This window comes from Rhinichthys klamathensis, unplaced genomic scaffold (genome assembly GCF_029890125.1).
Source record: "Rhinichthys klamathensis goyatoka isolate OS25496 unplaced genomic scaffold, OSU_Roscu_1.1 h1tg000160l_1, whole genome shotgun sequence".
NCBI classification, from domain to species: Eukaryota; Metazoa; Chordata; class Actinopteri; order Cypriniformes; family Leuciscidae; genus Rhinichthys; species Rhinichthys klamathensis.
This window is the reverse complement of record NW_026606694.1, coordinates 817,523-839,353: the sequence shown is the minus strand read 5'-3', so window position 1 is coordinate 839,353 and position 21,831 is coordinate 817,523. Positions and strand designations below refer to the sequence as shown.

The window sequence follows — 21,831 nt, the reverse complement described above, 5'->3', positions numbered from 1 at the left end:
AATGTCCCTTTAACTAGTAAAAGTTTATGTAATAAAAACATGTTAGCTAATGTAAGTAAATTACTTGCCTCCGCTGGATTGCGTTCTTCTTCTTCTGAGGTAAATCCTAAGCTTATTACTCACAGCTCATCTTCCAAACTCGATGAAAGGAATGATAAAGCAAGACTTGAAAAACTTAACCTTGCATTGGTTTCACTGAGTTCACTGAGAAAGAGAGAGGGCAGAACCCGCATCATGTTTGTTTTATTTTAATTTTTTTCAAAAAGCACAACATTTTGTTTTAATTATGAGTGTATACAAATAAAAGTAGACACTTAACAGTGTATCCCTCACCCAATGCGACATTGTCTGTATTGGAGCCCCCTGGTTACGGCCCCCATGACAAATGAAAAGCTGCTTTGACTTATGCCACTGGGTAGTATGGTGGACGTAAATCTGAAGAGCACTAACTGGACACAAAAAGTGGAGTTTCTCCTGCTCCGGCGTAATGAACGGCGGAGGACAGAAGGCTTCAAGAATGACCGGATGGATGGTCGAAAATGGAACTTTAGGAAGCAGGACTTATGCCTGACAACTTTTCCTTCAGAAACTCCAGCACTGAAACAATCTGGCAGTGAACTGGGTCTGCAAGATGTATAGTACACAACCTTTCAAAAACACGCCACTTAAGGGCATACATTCTTCTAGTGGAGGGAGCCCTGGCACTCAAAATAGTCTTTTTACTACATCCGCTGGGAGTCCAGCATCTCTTAGCTGGTCCCCCTCAAGGGCCAAACATAAAGGTTCCAAAGCTCGGGGCGGGGATGGGAAATCGTCCCCTGTCCTTGAGACAGAAGGTCCCTTTATTGAAAATCTGACAAACAAATTGAGCGTCAGCGTCAGTTCTGGCAGGCCAGGTAGTCAAGCCGCTGCTTATGCTATTTGCTATCAACACTGTCCCGTCAGCTGATCTGCTCCAGCTGAGCTGCATTAGCTGGTTGACTCCCCTCGCTGCTCAATGGCCAAAGCTCAAACAAGGCGCCCTATTTAAAGCTCATTCACCTTGCTCATACATGCTTGCTGCTCGCTCTGCTGGCTCGCTGCTCGCTTCTGCTGCAATACTGACACAGGATTCGACGTGATTCGTTCTCCATTCATCTCTGAAGTTTTCACGAAGCTAAGTTCCTTTTAATATTCATTGCTAAAAGCATCGGTGTGTTGGCAACATGCTTGTTGTTAATGCTATCCGTGTGGCATTTGGGCTTATCTAATAGTCGTTTTCGTAAAATGCTATGCGATCATATTGGCTATGTGCGTTACTATTGTTGTCATTGGCAACTGATCGCGTTGCTCACGCTGACTTTTACCACTATGCAGCGCAGATTCAAGCAGCTTGCTGTGATAGGAATTAACTTCTGCGGACTGCCTCCGGACCGTATACTGCTCATTCTTACGCATTGTGCAGCAACTACGGCGGCGACACTCGCGCCGGTTTAACCCTTTAAGCTATGGGGCGGTGGTTTCTGCTGCTTACGAACGATACCTCCGCCCCGATGTTCGGGATATTCTTGACGCCCAGAAAGCCATGAGCTCAAGTCTCTAATTTGTTTCGTTAATAAAACACATTTGATCATTAATTTGCTCGCGCTCTGCTCAGTTAACGCCCCTGAATGCGCTATCAGCTGTTAATTTATTCATCTAGCTCGTTCTCAGAGGTGGATTAGTCATCTATCCATAGAGCTTACACTGTAGACTGTCAAACAGTTTAAAGAAAGATAATCTAGGTAACAGCATGTTTTAGCTATTGCGGTCTTGATTAGTCATTTCAGTAATTAATTAATATTTTTACTATTATAAATCACTAAATTAGGGCGGCTCAGTCGACACCGTTCGAGACACTCAATTTTGTTTTGGGGGGAATAGCTCATGTAGTCAAATAAATCATCCTCTGTATCACAGAGGAGTGCCAGGTGTGGTTTTGTTTGGGGGGATATTTTAGCTCTCACAGTCTAAAACTGTGTGAGCGTTCCCTAATGCTGCTGCTGCTGTCCTCTGACTCTCTGCTATTTCATGGTGCTCATGAAAGGTCAGAGGACTCCCTGAACAGAGCCATACCGCCAAATTTCAATTCAGGAACATCAACCTGTTGCAATGTATTCAATTAAATTCTAAATTATTTTGTCTGTGTGTTCTTGACTTAATGGACCTGACAGAAATTGAGTGTCAGCGTCAGTTCTGGCAGGCCAGGTAGTCAAGCCGCTGCTTATGCTATTTGCTATCAACACTGTCCCGTCAGCTGATCTGCTCCAGCTGAGCTGCATTAGCTGGTTGACTCCCCTCGCTGCTCAATGGCCAAAGCTGAAACAAGGCGCCCTATTTAAAGCTCATTCACCTTGCTCATACATGCTTGCTGCTCGCTGCTGCTGGCTCGCTGCTCGCTTCTGCTGGCTTGCTGCTCGCTTCTGCTGCCCGCCACCTCCCCAGCTCCTCCTTATGCATAACGTGGCATTTGCTTATGTCATGTTGCCTGCTCTGTTCACAGGGGGATATTTTAGCTCTCACAGTCTAAAACTGTGTGAGCGTTCCCTAATGCTGCTGCTGCTGTCCTCTGACTCTCTGCTATTTCATGGTGCTCATGAAAGGTCAGAGGACTCCCTGAACAGAGCCATACCGCCAAATTTCAATTCAGGAACATGAACCTGTTGCAATGTATTCAATTAAATTCTAAATTATTTTGTCTGTGTGTTCTTGACTTAATGGACCTGACAGAAAAACAGTAAATGTGACCTTAAGTGTATAATATATAGTATGTTATTCAGAACACAACTATTAACACTCATAAAGACTTGATGCGATCTAGTGGCAAAACGATGTAACCTGCATAAAGCATCAAGGAAAAATCTGGAAAGTTTTCTGGAACGCATGAACAAAATGCATGTTCGACTTGAAGCGGCGCTACACAGGCCGATAGGTGTATGACATCAAAGTACTGCGAGAGCGATTAGAGAGCAGACGGCTCCGTATGCTTTTGACTAAATGTCATCACTCTTTGAGCACTATTCTGCCAATCAAATTTGAGGTCCGGAACTAAGTGTGGAAAAAATTCCTCAAAAATATTCATTGTACAAAACCAATTAAATAATTCCAAAACATCTGACCGCTCAATGCTGCACATGACCAATCAGGATCAAATATTCCAAAGAGCTGTTTGACACAAATTAGTCAACCAATTAGTCGTTTTTTTTTTAAATATGTGTTATATTCCCAGTACTCACCTCATTAGGTGACACAGTAAGAACGCTCCGGCTCTTCCTCATCTTCTGTGAAGTTTTACTCTCCTTGTCTTGCACAGGCCTGCTCTGCTGACACTCCTGCACAAAACAACACAAACACACAATCATCTCTCTCAGCAAAGACAAAAAAAATATAGAAGAAAGAAAAGACATATGACCTTGCTTGCTCGTGAGAGATGCCTTAGTGTAAAGTGAAGATAGAGAGTCTTTCTTTATTCTTCTGTGAGTGATAGAGAGAGCAGCAGAGTTTGTCTGCAGTCTGACAGTGACAAGTATCTCTTAAACCCTTGCAGTAACCTCTTCATCAGCTTTTACACTCAATGTTTTTTCAGCCTGTCTAAACTGACTTGCAAAAACGATCTCAAAAAGATCCCTGTACAGAGACTGTTTTTTACATCCCTTGTGCATGATGTTGTAATAGCGGAAATTAAAATAAAAGCGTGTTGTAGAAATGTTACGTTAGTGTTTTCACTTGCAATCACTTTCAAATGATCCTGTTCTCTTTTAATTTGACAGTAAAAAGATGTTACCTATATTTTTGATTGCCTTAAAGCTGCAGTCCGTAGCTTTTCCTCTTTGTCGCCATCTCTCTGTTCGAAATCTGTAACTGCAGTGATTCGCGGAATTATCATCTTTACGTGGGTTGTAAATCGGCATGAAACAGCGCGGATGAACACAGTGCTTTGAGGCGAGTGGTGCTGTCAGTCACCGCGCTGTGTGGATACTGTCATACAGAATCACAGATTCACTTTTTGAAAGTTTGACCAACATAAGAATTTTCATAAGAAAATGTCTTCTGAACAAGTAAGTAACATCCATTTTTGTTCTGACCAACTAAGGGGGAAAAAGCATTCGACATGATAAGCTTCGTTAGATTTAATCAACGCGATTTACAGCAACCGTGCAAATTATAGCCTACTTTGTTCTCAAATTGTTCATGTTAACAACATCACATCAGCATTGCGTGACTAATGTTAAATTTAATGTGTTTTATGGTTACCTGTGTAGTTCAGAATTCATATTCTCCATAATAGCAAAACGAGAAAGGCACAACAAAGGAAACTCCATAACTGTGTGAATTAAGAAAACGTACTGTTACACGATTGAACTATTGAAATGTCTTAACTTACTTGTTCAGCAGAAAAAAGCCGTCTCTTCTTCCGTTTTGAACCCCTTCAAAACACGGAGTTCACGCACTTTTCAAAAGCCCCGCCGATGTTTAAATCCTTGTGTTCGCATGAGACGGGTTCTTTCTCTTTCTCTAGCCACCTTAAATCCGAAGTACGAAGTCTTTTGGGTTTTATAACTGCTGAATCTCCAGTTGACACTGATGATTGTTGTTTGGATCTTTCTGGATGCCATAAGTTTAATTATGTAAAGTGCTGCGAGAAAAGTCTATACATCTAAACATCTCGTCACGCACAGTATAGCCGGCTAGCCGAAACTCCTTCTTTATGTGTACGGGTGTGACGTAATGACGCAAAGACATGCTCGAATTTCCCGCGGAAACCCACCAGTACCACTGGAATTAAAATCATTATTACAAGCTAACCGTTTTGAATCTAGCTATGGCAAGCAGATAGTTTTGACCACTGGCAGAATAAGTTTTTTTTAATATAATTATTTTGGATTATTTTTAACTTAAAAAAGCTACGGACTGCAGCTTTAAGTTTGATTTATGTTATGCGGTTTCTTCCAAACAAACATGATAACCTAGATATAAATACTTCGCAATATCATCATTCATTCTATCCCATACATATTAACTAATAATTCCATCCCACGTTGATGAATAACTTTCAGTCAATTCCTACAATTTTATGAGTACATCTTACTGAATCATGCTGTTCACATAAATGTCCAGTTGATTCTTATGTTCTGTAAAGTGTCACATACTGGTTGAAGTAACCCCACAATGCAGGAAAACCCAAACAAATGCTTTATTACTCCACAAAGACAGACACAGATCACAGGTGAAAATGCGAGTGATTTTGTGTTGTGGCGGGTAAACTTGCTTCACCTACCGGCCACCGTGGCGGGTAAATAAAAATAGCATACTGTTTCACCCGGACGGCGGAAACTTTTAGAGGAGGCACACCTTCAAACAAAATGTGGCGTTACATCGCAGGCGTAGAGGTCTGCAGAGAAAACAACATGGTGCGTTCACACCAGACGAGAATAGAGCGTCTGGCGCAAGTGATTTCATTGTTAAGTCAATGCAAAGACGTTACGCGCGTAAAAAATTCCTGCGGCGTGAATGAGGTGTAGAGCGCGGCGCTGTAGATGCGAATACGCCTCATTCGCGCGGCAAGTTTGAGCGTCTGACGCTTTCCGCGCGCATGATTTTATTGAGTGCTTTTGTGCATTCACGCGTTTGACGCGAATTCGCGTCTGCCGCCCGAGTTGAAAAATCTGAACTTTAGCGTCAATTCGTGCCGCGTTAACCAATCAGGAGCCTAGCTGCTGTCACGTGGTGAAGTATCTGGATGCTTCAATAAATTATTTTGTACTAAATGCCTGATGTGGTTCTAATGCACAACAAAGCAAATATTTTATCACATAAAACTTGATTTCAATATATGAGACATATTCATTTTGTATTGAATGCTATTTATTCCATTTCATATCTAGATTATATTAAATATTATTCTAATGTAAAGGCAACCAACATACTATAGCTCATAAATCCGTGTCTGGAGAGTGTTGTGTGAGAGAAAAAAAAATCACAGGACAGGTTATTTACTTTTGGAGGCTGGCTCAATTTATCATCAAAACAAAAATAAATGACAGATTAGGTGGATGAGGCCGAGGGTGAGAGAAAGAGAAAATGTCAGTATTTCATTGAGACTTGAGATTAAATGAACTGCTTAAGTATTCTTGTAGTATTAATTTTCACATGCAGTTACACATTGTCGGTTAAAAACAAGAAAGTGGCTGGTAAAAACATTGAGTGGCTGGTAGATTTTGAAATCCACCAGCCACAGTGGCCGGTGGACAAAAAAGTTAATTTCCATCCCTGGTTTAAATACACATGGAGATATAATGATTGACAGGTGAACGTAATCAGTAACCAAGGGAACAAATCAGGACTAAACCGAACCACCAGAAACAAACATGGGAACAAAAAGACAACTAAACTAAACATAGTCCTGACATAAAGCTTGTTAGCAACAGTAGCCAGGGAAGGCAGAGCTTAGAGAAGAATCATTTAGAGGATCCTACTCTTCTATGGATGTGTGCTGATTGAGGATCACCATACAGATGGGCTGATTTTTATAGCTGAGCAAATGCAGGACTCTGAATGAATTAAATACTGCAAACCAGTTTGAATATGATATTAAAACAAGCAACATTAACCAGAAAGAAAATAATACATTGACAATGTAATGTTGCTGTAAATTGGAGCTGCTCAACCGTAAAGATTCCAAGGGCTTTTAAAAAATCAATTTAAGGAACGGTCTATTGAAGAAAAATAAAATAAAACTATATGTAAGCAACAACCCTGTCTGAAACAAAACACATATACAGTATGGAATTATTTAGATTTATTATATATGTGTGTGTGTTTGTTCAGCAACATTTCTACAGTAGTTTACAATCAGCTCAAGACCGACCTATGTCATATTATGCCAATCCCATTCCTCTCTCTTTCCATATACTTTCCTGTCAATCTTTATTATCTTATTGGCCATAAATAAATAATTAAATACAAAGTTCTGTCATGAAACTCTTGATGGCACAGGCTGATAGGTCCTTATGCCGCGTTCCAGGCAACCCGTAACCCGTGTTTTTCCAACTCGTAACTGGGAGTACATCGATCTAGGACGAGTTCACGGATGGGAAGTCACGGGTTTGACTGCCGTTCCAGTGCACTTTCACGGGTATAAGGTTGGAAAAACACGGGTTACAGGTTGCCTGGAACGATGTACTCCCAGTTACGAGTTGGAAAAACACAGGTTACAGGTTGCCTGGAACGCGGCATTAGCCTTAATCTGTTTGCACATCGTTCTCTATAGGGCACAGCTGATTGGTTCTCATCGTTCTCTATAGGGCAGCAGCCAATGAGCTCACTGCTCAACTTTCAAATACTTGGTCAGTGTTCGCTTTAGCAGTGTGCAGGATACCTTTAGAAACCCTACCTCCCCAGTTCCACCAGTATAGATCTGGTAATTCATGCATGCGATATTGTACAGCAACAGCATGTCTTACTTTCTCACAGCAGTCTGTTGTATTGGCAGTAGCAAGTCCCGTAGTTCCTCTAAAGCAGCAGCAATAATCAACAACAGCAGCAGCGTAGAAGATCTACTCCACCAAGACCAAACATATTAGCATTGTCATTACCATGCCAAACACTTAAACGAGAGTTTTCATGACAAAAATTAATTAATGAATAAAGTGAATTAATAAATAAAAGTAATGGTGTAAGAAGCACTTTTCCCCCCTAAGTAATCCTTAATAAACATCTTGTTATTTTGTGTGTGTAGTTGTCTCGCAACCACTGCCAAGGTTCTCTCTTCACTATCTCTTTAAAGGGGACCTATTATGCCCCTTTTCACAAGATGTAAAATAAGTCTCTGAGGTCCCCAGAGTGTGAAGTTTTAGCTCAAAATACCCAACAGATAATTTTTACAGCATGTTTAAATTGTCACTTTTTGGGGCTCAAAATTTGTCACTTTTTGGGGCTTTTAGTGTGTATGCAAATGAGCTGTTGCTCCCGGCCCAGAGGAGAAGAGTGCGGAGCCTCACAAGCTCGAGCTTCAGTGTCAGGACAATCTCATCTCACATAATTATAAAATCAGAACAGAAACTCTCAGTAGCAATGTTCATTGTTTCGTCCCAGAGTTGGAGCCAGAGAATATATGCTGTATGGAAATAGAATAGGTATAGTCTAGTTTAATTACGGTTATAACTTATTTTTCATCTTGCTTTTATCCACTATTAGTACAAGCCTGTTGTAGTGGACTGCATCCGAATGATGGCCAAAAATATACTGATGAGTTCAATGAAGTTTATTGTACATCACACAAAAGATGAAGTGTTAGTTTTACTCCAGAAAATCACCATAAGAGCTGAATAAACACAGTAGCCTATAAACTGTGATCAGTAACGTTAGGCCTATCGCTCCGGAGACTATAAGCTGGATCACCAACAGTTAGTACAGATCCATCCTCGAGTAAAAACGAGAGTAAATGAAGACTGCTATGTTCATTCTTACATCCAACAACAAAACACCTCAATCGCTTAGGAGATATTCTTGTCTACAGCTGCTCCGGTGTCGAAACAATGGCGGACTGTGTTTAGCTCACTCAGGGCGGGTCTACGCTAAAACTGCAGTGTCCGTCAACAGTCGTGTGAGGGGCCTGTGCAAAAGTACGTCACATTGCCCAGAATCTGAGAACGGCTTGTTCTGAGACAGCTGCTTATGATTTATGGGGTTTTATTTTCATCATTATAGGGTGGTTATGTACACACTGCCAACCAGTGGTGTGAAGTAACGAATTATAAATACTCACGTTACTGTAATTAAGTGGGTTTTTTTTTTAGAAGTGTAACTTTTTGAGTAGTTTAAAAATTGTGTACTTTACTTTACTTGAGTACATTTTAAGTGATGTATCTGTACTTTTACTCCTCTATTTTCCTTCCGTTTGTGGTCGTTACTCGTTACATGCTTTTTAAAAAAAAAAATGTATCCATCAACGTGATAGGATCGAGTAATCGTAGTCGTCAAATCAAATTCTGCATAGAAAACTTTAACCGCGGCTGTTACTCGTGGCTGCTGTGGAAGTGCATTCTCACTGCATTCTCACTATCTTAGCCTTTTTCAGTGCATTAGGTGAGGTAAACTGATGATATTAATGATTCTCATTTCTTTATCAATACACAAAAACTGGTACCGTTTTGGAGAGAAATTGGGTATTTTTTAATCTCTCTATTTAACCCATCTCATTGTGTGTGTGATGCTGAAATATCTTATGAGTTTCTAAAGGTTTTTGAATTATTTGCACTGTTCCAAACATTGATATTTTATGTGCAACAATAGCATGCTCAGGCTCAGTGGCCTTAAGCCTAATTTTAAATGTTTTTTTTTTTTTCAAACAATATTTAAACGGTGATGAGTGTACTGTTCTGATGCATTTTAAAAAGATGGATGATATATATTCTTCAATCTTTCTGACAAAGAACAAAAGATAATGTGAATTACAGTATGTACCATGTTTTTTTCTTTTATTAATTGTAGTGCACAGTGTTTATTACAGTATAAGGGGGTAGAATCCGCAGCTCAGTACTCAGTACTCATTACTCATGAGTACTTTTAAATGAGCTACTTTTTTACTCTTACTCAAGTAGTTTTTTGGACACTATAGACTCTGGAATGTAATTTTACTGGAGTATGTTTTTTCAGTACTCTTTTTTTATGTTCAAACGCCATGTAAAAGTGAATTTTGCATAATAGGTGCACTTTAAGTTCTTTTGTCAATCCGTCAGCCACTTCTGTGCCAAGCTCAATCCTCAGCCACTGAATACGACGGACAGTACAGCCTGCAGGGAATTTGGAATTTGGCAGCTGTCTCTCAACAGCTGAAAGCCTGAGAAGACTCCATAACCACTTTCTATTGATTTGACCTCTGCTTTCTTACTTTGTCTGTTTTATGTGCTTTCAGCCGCCTGGTCATACTGACATTAACCAGAGAAGGATTTAAATGCCCTGTCGGGTCTAACGGTAAGTAAGAGCTCACTTAACATATTGCCTCTGTCACTGACTTCATTGAATTAGGTGAATATGTGGCGTGGAAAGAAGTCTCTGGCAGTATATGTGTCTTTTATATGACAGTCACTCATCCTTCGTCAAGGGTTTTCACGCTGCGTCAAGGATTGCGTCCTGAAGTACGTGTGAAATTAATCCAATGGCGTGACGGGACGTCATGACCAGGAAGCTATAAAGCGTACCCAAACCATACAATGTCAGCTTTTGATAGGCTGAAGCAAGTCGATCACAGGCCCGGCGGAAGTATGGCTAGGCGACGCAGCATCTCGTTACCTTTTCAGGGATCAAAATGTAACCGAGACATTTTCCAAGAATATTACAGGCAGTTTTTTTAAACGTTCAATAATTTTCTTTTTTTTAAATCACCCACCAATTGTACATTATGGTAAATGGACTGCATTTATATAGCACTTTCACAGACCCCATGGCCACCAAAGCGCTTTACATTTTTTTAATCCAGCCATTACATTCCCGCCATCCAGCTAGTCGGGAGCAGCTGGGGTTAGGTGTCTTGATCATGGACACCTCAACACTTGGTCAGGTGGAACCAGGGATTGAACCACCAACCTTCTGGTTTGTAGACAATGAACCACTGAGCCACTGCCACCCCTTTATTAATCAATTACCACATTAATCAATATTTCATTGTGTTGCTGACAATATTTCATTGTGTTCCAATTTAGGATTTGTTCAATATCAGTATTGATTAGTATTTAGTAGGGGTGGAACGGTACATGTATTCGTATTGAACGGTACGGGCGTCACGGTTCGGTGCACGAATTTACACGGAGAATACACGGTATAAAATAAATAAAACTCGCGTGCAAATTAATTAATGTAATGCGGAACTACTGTTAGATACCCGGGTTCTTTAGGGACACATAATCTGTACCATCGGCTTAGCTCTGAACGCGCGTTCACTTCAAACGTTGGCTTTATACACGGGTCCTATTCGCTTTGGACCAGCGTCGAACTAGACGCGAATTTAACGCTCTATTCGCGTTTGGTGTGACCGTGGCCGCATAATGAACAGGCTGCGATGTCAAGATTGCAATGCTGGAGTGTGTGTGTGTGTGTGTGTGTGCGTGTGTGTGCGAGAGAGAGAGAGGCGCGCGATCGAACAGTGGAAACATAAAAAACATACTCCGTCATTTTGTTCATACAGATCATTAAACCTGCAAAGTGTTTACTTATATGTGTGTACACTCGCAATAAAACACAACATTGTGCTTTTGTCACACTGTAAACTCTTGTCAAACTGTAACCTACAACTGCCACCCAACCAAAATCACACACACACACACTGTTTTAAAAGCAAAACATATTTATCCAACTCCATTTCAAAACAGTCTGTGGGTCCCATCTTTTGGACATTCATCATATTGCATTGGTTTTAATTTCTTGTCCTCGGAGCACTAATCTTACACATTCTACATTGATTAAAAAAGAAAATCGAATGTGTTTTTAATTATTTTATACAGAAAGCAATTATTTATAATTCAAATAATTAAATAATGTTAATTAAAATTAAGGAAAACAAATATATTGATCTAAAATATAGCAAATTAATTTTAAATTAATTCAGGTACAATTACCAAACATATCGCAAGGTCTTTTTGTCTTTTTATTAATTTAATTAATAAACTAATTATATTAAACTATTGTCAGTGCACTACAAATAAACTGGTTCTATGCCTTTATTAATAAAACTTATTTAAAAAATACAATGCCTTCTGCATTTTTGTTTTGCTTTTCCCTCCATTGTACCGAAATCGTACCGAACCGTGATGTTTGAACCGAGGTATGAACCAAACCGTGACTTCTGTGTACCGTTCCACCCCTAGTATTTAGTATTGATTATTAGTTTATATATATATATATAAAATACTTCACACAACTATGGAAACACATTTCAGCCTCAGCGTAAAAAAATTAAACGGGTAATAAAATCAAATAATTTCATCATCATAAAAATGACATAAAATCATTTTTACGAGAAACAAAATAAAATTTGAGATAAAACAAATCTGAATTACAAGAAATAAAAGCACATTTAAGGGAGACTTATTTCATATAAATATCTTGAAGGTCTAAAGTGGTCTACAGTCTACATTTCAAGACTGTTATCAGAAACTCTTGACATAAAAGTCACAGGAGTTTGACAAACCTATCCATTTAAAGAATGGATGCACATTCACTGGGGCATCAGAAAAAAACATCAGCTCCACAGACACTTCACAGGCTGAGGGCCTAATTACCTATTTACCTATTCACCTCTCCCCATTCAAAGAGTAAATGAATGATAAATGTGTTCTAATATAATACTGTAGCTGCTGCAATCCACACAATCACCAGCACACAACAGAAATTGTGTGAGTCACTGCCAGCTAAATTACCATCCCCATTAAATCAATATACGCCCCCCTACTAATTACAAAGCCTTGTACAGATGCAGCATGAATATGTCAGTATATGTGGATCTCAAATCCTGTTTTCCTTCACATTGTATCTTCCCCCATAGACCTTGAACTCAAATAGTTTGTTCTCTGGTTTAATAAAAATAAATGCATTTTGCATGGATTCCTATTGTTTTAGTCATTGTATTCATGATTTCCATTACACGAGAGTAGATGTTAAAACGTCATGCTGATTTGTACTCGGCTTTCGCCAAGATAAGCACAAACTAAGACGTAGCTTTACAGTAACCTATGCTTCTCCATCCATTTACGCTTCCTTCCATATGGTGATGTGAATCTCCTTCTGTCCGGCGTTAATGGCTGCAGTGTACTTGGCGTGTCAGCACACACAACGGCTGCAACTAGTGTGGTCTCCCTAGTGGACCAGCACGACAACCGTCTGGATTGAGCCGAGTAGGGGACATCTCTAGGGTCTTCAAGTGGGCACCTTCCGTCCTCAGTGTTTCGTCGACTAGCCCACGACACCTCAAGAGGGCTCGACAGTGACTCTGGTGTCCCATCCCTCACTCAACTCAGCCCAGCTGACCTTTACATCCCTCCTGCTGCTGAGACCTAACCACAATCTCTCCGCAACCCAACCATGCGCGCCAACCCGTTTGGCTAAGGCTGTCGAGCCCCACTGTCGTCGTTAAAGCAGGTTCAGTGGCAACGGTTCCGTATGGCATACTACCTACCGCAAAACACAATATCTGCCCAAACACCAACCCTCATTCACGCAATATACACAGTAACGTAATAACTGTAATTACTATGCAAACTATACAAATAAACAGACTCTTCGGGTTTTTCAAGAATTCTACGAAACCGCATGGCGGCCTGTACACAGCCAGCCAGAATATTTCCGTCTCAACCACAGCCAGTTGCTGCTCCTCTCTGCTGCATTTAATTAAGCAACAAACTATTAATCATTTTCATTTACTATGTGGCTACATTACATAATTTGCATTTATTTATTTATTTGTCGTCTTCTCAAACATCTAAGGGAGTTTTTCCTTGCCACTATTTTTTGCAAAGCTGCTTTAGAATAATAAGCATATTTAGAAGCACTTCACAAATAAATTGAACGGAATACTAAATAAGATTTAGTTTTTCTTCGACCGAAAAGTCAAGTTTGTTGTTATGCTCTTTGCTTGCTCGCTCACTTTGCTACAACGTTGAGTTTTAAAAACAGCATTACATGCACTGACGAGTCTATTCTCATTAGACAATTACATAAAGGGTTATAATAGTTGAGACGTCCTCTGGGCAACAGCACAATCTGGTCCCACTGCTGTCGTTTTGTTGTTCTTCTGTGAAAGGCTCTGACATCCTGATAATAATCACTGTGACTAAAGCTCTTCTTTTGCCAGATGTTTTGACATCTGACAGACAGCAAGTATAATGCCCCTTCAAGCAAAAATACATATTCTAAGACAGTGTTTCAGTGGTTAAACACAATTAGTTACAGTCCATTTGCATGCAGCAGAACTAGTGACATCACTGAAAGAAAACTTGTCTCTAGGAGACAATGTTCAAGTATTTGTTGTTACCATTATTACATTATAAAACACATATAAACAATAAAAGACAATCTGAAGAACAATGTTTTGCATCATAGAGCATAGTGATTAAATAAACCCTGTCACCTGGTACATCAGTTGAGTTTGGCATTATACTGTGCTCGATTTGTTGTTTTGTGGAGGTACCTACTACTCATAAAATTCAAACCATCAAATTCCAGCAGGATTTACTTTAAACAAAATGTTCATTTTGGGACATTGTCAAGCTGGAATTGTTTCTAAATGACATTTTTGTGAGTCATTATCAGTTGGCCAATCTTTGTGTGAAAGTTCATTGAGGAATTCTAAATTTACTTCCCAGACCAGATGAGGGTTAAAGTGGCCCTATTATGATATTTTAAAGGCTCCTAATTTTGTTTCGGAGGTCTCCTACAACAGGTTTACATGCATCACAGGTCAAAAAAAAGTTAATTTTCTCATAATATACATTTCACATCACCACATTTTTCAAGGATTCTCAAAAGACTTGACGGATGAATCAGTCTCTCTAAATCCCTGCTTTCAGTGAACCTACTCTGCTCTGATTGTCATAGTGATAGACTATACTCAGTTTGAGGTACATTATGAGATGTTACAACTGTAATTCCTCAGCATCAGCATTAACAAGAGTATGTCCACCAACAAACCGATGTGTATATTTCTCATTTATTTTGGTGCACATGTGGGAACTGTATCATTAACGGTGCATACGTAAGCAGAGCACTAACTTGAATGACTGATGTAACATAAACGTTTGTAAAACAAATGTTGCTCCATCCTTTATCTTTACTCAAAGTAGAAAGAACGACAGACAATTTGCAATACAGTTTTTCTCAGACGCTTTGGTACATTTCTCAGATCAGAATTGAAATTCTCAAAACTGTTCAATCTTCGCATCATTGTGTCACTTGTGCACATCAAAAAAGCAGTTTCTCATTTCCAGTGGCGGCTGGTGATGGAAAAAGTAGGGGGGGCTGAGGTGCAATGTGGTTTTAAAATTTTTATTTTAACAATTAAACAATTGCTGCCGTTTATTTATTACATTAACACCAAAGTAACGGCTCAAAAACAAATAGCATCTAATGTAATTATTAAAGTATGAATTTAGAACGTCCTTGTAGATTTCAAATATTGTTCTTTCAAAGACGTGCCAATTTGAGATTCATTTGGAAACCAAGTCATACAAGGTGAACTAATTGCTATAATTTGCATGAATTACAGTAAGTGCACAGAGTCAATATTCAATAAACACAAAGAGTTAAATAATCGCTGTTATTATATGGAGTAACCACTAGATGGAGAAGACTGTACATTAATTGGAATGGGGAGCAAGTCAATAAAAAATGCTATACATTGTCTCCAGTGTTCACATGAGTCAATCATGAATCTTATCCTTCAGCAAACCACCTCTAAGGCAGACACACACAAAAAATAAAATCAAAATCCTTCAAGCACTCAACATCTCCTCTGCTCCTCCAAGCACTCAGCATCTCCTCTGCTCCTCCAAGCACTCAGCATCTCCTCTGCTCCTCCAGAGACACAACAGCATCTCCACTACTCCTCCAAGCACAACAGCATCTCCTCTGCTCCTCCAAGCACAACAGCATCTCCTCTGCTCCTCCAAGCACAACAGCATCTCCCCTGGAGGAGCAGAGGAGATGATGAGTGCTTGGAGGAGCAGAGGAGATGCTGAGTGCTTGGAGGAGGAGATGCTGAGTGCTTGGAGGAGCAGAGGAGATGCTGAGTGCTTGGAGGAGCAGAGGAGATGCTGAGTGCTTGGAGGAGCAGAGGAGATGCTGAGTGCTTGGAGGAGCAGAGGAGATGCTGAGTGCTTGGAGGAGCAGAGGAGATGCTGAGTGCTTGGAGGAGCAGAGGAGATGCTGAGTGCTTGGAGGAGCAGAGGAGATGCTGAGTGCTTGGAGAAGCAGAGGAGATGCTGAGTGCTTGGAGAAGCAGAGGAGATGCTGAGTGCTTGGAGGAGCAGAGGAGATGCTGAGTGCTTGGAGGAGCAGAGGAGATGCTGAGTGCTTGGAGAAGCAGACGATATGCTGAGTGCTTGGAGGAGCAGAGGAGATGCTGAGTGCTTGGAGGAGCAGAGGAGATGCTGAGTGCTTGGAGGAGCAGAGGAGATGCTGAGTGCTTGGAGAAGCAGAGGAGATGCTGAGTGCTTGGAGAAGCAGAGGAGATGCTGAGTGCTTGGAGAAGCAGACGATATGCTGAGTGCTTGGAGGAGCAGAGGAGATGCTGAGTGCTTGGAGGAGCAGAGGAGATGCTGAGTGCTTGGAGGAGCAGAGGAGATGCTGAGTGCTTGGAGGAGCAGAGGAGATGCTGAGTGCTTGGAGGAGCAGAGGAGATGCTGAGTGCTTGGAGGAGCAGAGGAGATGCTGAGTGCTTGGAGGAGCAGAGGAGATGCTGAGTGCTTTGAGGAGCAGAGGAGATGCTGAGTGCTTGAAGGAGTAGTGGAGATGCTGAGTGCTTGAAGGAGTAGTGGAGATGCTGTTATGTCCCTGTAGGAGCAGACGAGATGCTGAGTTCCTGATGGTGAGAAGCAGCCGAGATGATTATGCACTGTCACTTGTAAAGAAATTTGGCTCTCCTTTCTTTCTGGGTTGCAAACCTATCAATAACTTTGTTGTTGAAGTTGGGCATGTCTTTCACAATCTTTTTCTCCATAGAAAGCATGGCAAGGGCATTCAGTCTTTCTTGAGACATTGTGCTCCTTAGGAACGTTTTGATTCTTTTTAGAGTGGAGAAGCATCTTTCAGATTCTGCTGATGTCATTGGAGTAGTGATAAGGATTTTCAGAAGATTAACAGTTTCTGAAAATGTGCACTGAAGGTTGTTCTCCATAAAAAACTGATACAGAGGCACTGCACCACTACACTTTTCAAACTCCGGGTTTTCATAGACCAAGGATAGTTCTGTCTTCAGTCTAGCCTTGTTCAGCATCGGATAGGCCTCCACAGTGGCATTCAATGCAGCACTTGGAAAGGTTTTAGCATGCTGTGAGAACAGCTCTCCCTGCAGCAGTGTTGAACTCACAAGGTGCCCAGTGAACGCAAAGCGCTCCTTTGTCTGAGCCCAGATGGTATCACACACCTGTAAAACATAGAAAATAAATAACATATTAATTGCTTTACATATAACTTTATTATATTATGTCACAATACTTTGAATATAGTTGTAAATGTGGATATGCAAAAATCAAGTATGAAATACTGTTGTCTAAACCAAAACTAATCAAGGATCTACAATAGAACTAAATCATTGGTGAATTGAGATTAAGAGGAAATCCAAAATAAAATTATTGTAATGTACAGTACATGTGCTATGTTTTTATCTGTAGTGGCACTTTCTCAGCAAATGAAGTCCCTAACGGATAAAGTGAATTTGATTTGGCAAAACATTAGTAACTGCTCCAAACATAACACAAAATTAAAACTATAGAACAACAGAGGACCTTTGAGTGGCACCAGTAACCGTGCAGCAGTTTGTGAAGCACTACTGTAGACTAGAGCACAAGAGGAGGCCTATGAAAGTGAAATAAGCTGTACCTCAATAGCAATCCGATGTTGTTCTGCGGGCCCCAGTGTCCTCTGTCGCTTGGCAGCTGGAATCTCCTCTCGCACAGTGAATATGGAAGACCTTGTTTAAACATAAAACAATTGCTTAATACTACATTATTCTGCATTCATGTTATTTCTATGATTTTTCACATTTTTCACATTTACCTGATGTTTCTAATGCTGTCGGCAAAATTACAGATGGCAGCTTTGATGAAGATGGGGTCAATGTTTCGTTTCTGAAGCTGCTGAAAGAGCATGTCGACGTGTGGCATGATTTTGTGAAATAGTTGGAGAAAAAAGCAAAATGTACCATCCTCCAGCATCCTCACAAACCCTCCTGCTTCTCTCACAGTCACAGCATCAAAGTTCCCAGAGTCCTGAATGGTCTTAAAACACTTCAGAAGATCACCCCTGTGCTCATATACAGTGTTCACTGAGCGACTGTGAAAGTTCCACCTTGTTGCACACGCTCTCGGAAGTCTGCTGCCAACAACATCATCAAGCACGCTGGTCCGTTTGGGCGACCTTGAAAAAAATGCACAAAATCCACCTAGCTCCGAAAAAAATGTGGAGACCTTGGGTATCTTTGAGGTGGCTTGCTGCATTACCAGATTGAGCTGATGTGCGTAACAATGTACGTAGTGTGCGTTTTCATACACATCCATCACTTTACGCTGAACTCCTCCAGTGGCACCCCGCATAACGCTCGCTCCGTCATAAGCTTGAGCTATTAATTTTGTCTTGTCTTTGGGTGGGATCAATGCACTCATCCTTTCCAAAAGTGCTTGAGCGATGTTTTCAGCATTCGCGTTTTCAATCGGTATGAACTCAAAAAAGCGCTCTTGAATGACATTGTAGCGATCGATGTAGCGAAGTACAAGGGCAAGTTGGCACTGGACAGACACGTCAGATGTTTCATCGGCTTGAATGGCAATATAATCCGCCGCAGTCACCTCCTCGTGAATGTACTCCTTAACAACAGTCAGCATACAGTCCAGCAGCTCATTCTGAATCGTTTTGGACGTACCTCTGAACACAGTAGCTCCCTCCAGGTGCTCCTTCAGAGCAGCGTCCAATGACGAGGCGAAGTTAACAAGGCCCCTAAAAATGCCTGGGTTCTCAGAGGCTTCAGTCTCGTCGTGGCCACGCAAAGCCAATTCAAAGGCACCACAAAATTTTACACAGTCAATCAGTTTAGAAAGAATATATCGATTCTTGTCCACTTCCTCATTGTGCCTTCTTATACAAAGACGATGGCCATCATCCAACTGAGTAGCAATGTTAGCCTTCCCCAGCAACGCAAATTTCAGGCAGCTGTCAATATGAATCTTTGTGTGTTCGTGTTTTTTTATTTTTTCCGAAAAATGTTTCATATCCTGAACACCGTTTTCACACCAGGCTCGATCGGTCGCTGCAGTTTTAAAAAGCAAACAAGGGAAGCAAAACAGCGAGTTAGCTACTCCGCAGCCGGTTAGCCACGGCTTCCTAGTGTACCATGTCCGCGAAAAGCCTCTAGTATAAGACGCTTCCTTGTCTTTCACCTGCTGTCTGATGTTAATTTGTGGCTGGTCCGGTCCCATTTCTTTTATTTTTATTTTTTCAGCCAGTGGTCGTCTTTCAAACGGAGTTTGAAGAAGAGATTGCACGGTCTCTTTCTCTCGTGCCGCCGGCGCCGCCATTGTCAACTTGTCAAGAAAGACTGACTGGCTGGCTCCGCCCGCCGAATCTCACTGCCACGTGACCACACCAAGTAGAGTAAAACTCCATGTTATTCTCCGATGGGCGCAGAGGCAAAGCGCCCATCGGAGAATTATTACTGCGCGTCACTGATTGGTTGAATTGATCATATTTAGTGACGTTTTAATAGCGTATCAGAGCTCCATTGGTTAGATAGCGAGGGCGCCCTTTCTCGGCGCCCCGAGCATAAAACTACACATTTATGATGTTATGCGGCACACGATGAAGCTGACAGACAAAAATACCCCCCCCCCCCCCCCCCCCCCCGTCCTTGGTGTATAAAACACGTACACCTGTACAGAAGAAAGTCATGTTTTTTGTCAAACTTAAACTTTTTTTTTATTTTATTTTTTGTTAAACTTGGTAGGAGGGGCGGCGCCCCAGCGCCCATAATAGAGCAGCCGTCCCTTGAACAAGTTGCAAATGCTTTGGTACATAAATGATTATGTACAATTCTCTGCTGTTTCCTACATTATCAATTGCTTATGTCATGTTGATCAAAATGTATATAACGGGTCTCTGTTGAATAGTCTCACCCCCCATTAGGCTCATAGTTCATAGCATAAGTCTTTGCAAAATAGTTGAACAAGTTGTCATATTATGGCAAGCATATTTATATACATTTCCATTATATACTTTTTTTCTAAATCTGTCCTGTTCACATTTCTACTTTTGTTTTTTTGCTCTTTTTTTCCCTTTGTGCTATGCAGTGCAGTCTTTTCCTTTCTGTATCGCAATGACATGGTTTGTCAACAAATTACAGTACAAACAGTAAAAGCGTAAATGTGAATCTTGTCCAGTCTCTTGCAATCAAACGCCCACATACACTAAGGTGTAACCTACAATTTACAATACAGTTTTTCTCCATTGGTTTGGCTCATTTCTTGAAACAGAAATTACATTCTCAAAACAACATGGACAAACCTCCAAACCACTTGGCAATTGTTCACAACAGAATTGAATTTCTCATTCATTTTCATCAAATTGCAAATGTCTAAGTACATGTCTCAATGTCTCAGTACATCTTTGCAAATGATTAAGTACAGGTAGCCTACACTTAGCACAATTTCCAAGTGAATAGATCTTGTTGATCTAAACCGATTGTTGATTCTCAGTCTAATGGTTGTTCGCTCCAAAACGTGTCAGCGTCATTTCATTGTATAATTCATCACATGCACAATAGTCTGTTCAATTGTCAAAATTAGTCAAGAACATGATACCATGAATACCATACACGCATACAGTATATGAATCCCTTGGAACATTTGATACATTTATTACAGCAATTAACAGTCAGGTGAAACTAGAACTTGACTAACAAAGGAGTTTCACACATCTCAGATGACCAATCAAACAGTATGTTTAGTTACTTGACAGGTGCTGTCCATAACTGTGAATGCTGCCAAACATGTATGTAAAGAGCTTGACCATGCAGGACCAGTACAATTTCTGAACATGGAGGCACCTGGCCAAGTAAATTAACAAGGGCAACTGCCTGCTCGAGGAAGAGGAGGAGGAAGAAGAAGAAGAGGAGGAGGAGGAGTAAGAGGAGTAAGGGTGCGTGGTGGTGGAATAGGGGGAAGAGACCGAGGAGCACAAAGACACCATGGACGATAGAGTACGGTGGCCAGGAGAGGGAGGGTGAGGACAGCGACCAGTGAAGAACTGTTAGTTGTGAAACTCCAGCTTTATTTACAGCACTGTAGGCTGCATATCATTTTCATTGTTTTTTTGTTTGTGTGTTTATATTACAGTATATTATGCTGTATACTTTTTTGTTTTTACTCTGATGTATGGAAGTCACTTTATGTGTGTGAATGATAATGGTTACAATTTCCTTGGCAATATGAGTGCAATGTGTGATGTCAAACCTTGGAGGCTACACTTACCCTAAAATCCTATTTCTTTTTTTCAGTTTTATACACAATTGTATTCTGTTAGCTAAAACAGTATAGTAACCATTGTCAATAAAGGACTGGGCTAAGACTGAAAGGTGGACATGAGGGATATTTCAATGGTCCTCTGCCATAGTGACAAAACATCTAAACACTTTGACTTGCAGTGCTTACACAATGCCAAAGGGACGAAGCATTTTGGGGGCACTGGCTGTTTAAATGAGAAAGAAATTTAGTTTTGACACATGAGTGAACTGTTTTGGGAGAGGTATGAGCTTTTGCAGGTGAACCATGGTGTTGTGCTGAACTGTAAGACTGTTTTGCCAAATGATCTTAGAGTTTTGAGAATGCAATTTCTATTTCAAGAAATGAGCCAAACCAATGGAGAAAAACTGTAATTGTCATCAAACCTAGCCATAGTTTACATCAGAACATCCCTCCAGAGTACACTGTTATATTGACAACATGACTAAGCAATTTGACTGTCTTATCCGTACACAATGACACAAGGACTTGTCATTCTGACGGCACTGACATGTTCATCGACACAGATATTTACTTTTGAGAGATGAACTAAAGA

The 21,831-nt window shown here is 40.7% G+C and overlaps 1 protein-coding gene across 1 annotated transcript in view; it reads right to left on the bottom strand.

Annotated features, from left to right (window-relative positions):
• pde4ba (phosphodiesterase 4B, cAMP-specific a) overlaps nucleotides 1-21,831 on the bottom strand; it is a 232,389-nt gene that overhangs the window by 183,622 nt on the left and 26,936 nt on the right. The window contains exon 2 of the mRNA XM_056258836.1: nucleotides 3,255-3,350. Coding sequence (XP_056114811.1) covers nucleotides 3,255-3,296 — 42 coding nt within the window. The 5' untranslated portion in view covers nucleotides 3,297-3,350. The remainder of the gene's footprint in view (nucleotides 1-3,254; nucleotides 3,351-21,831) is intronic.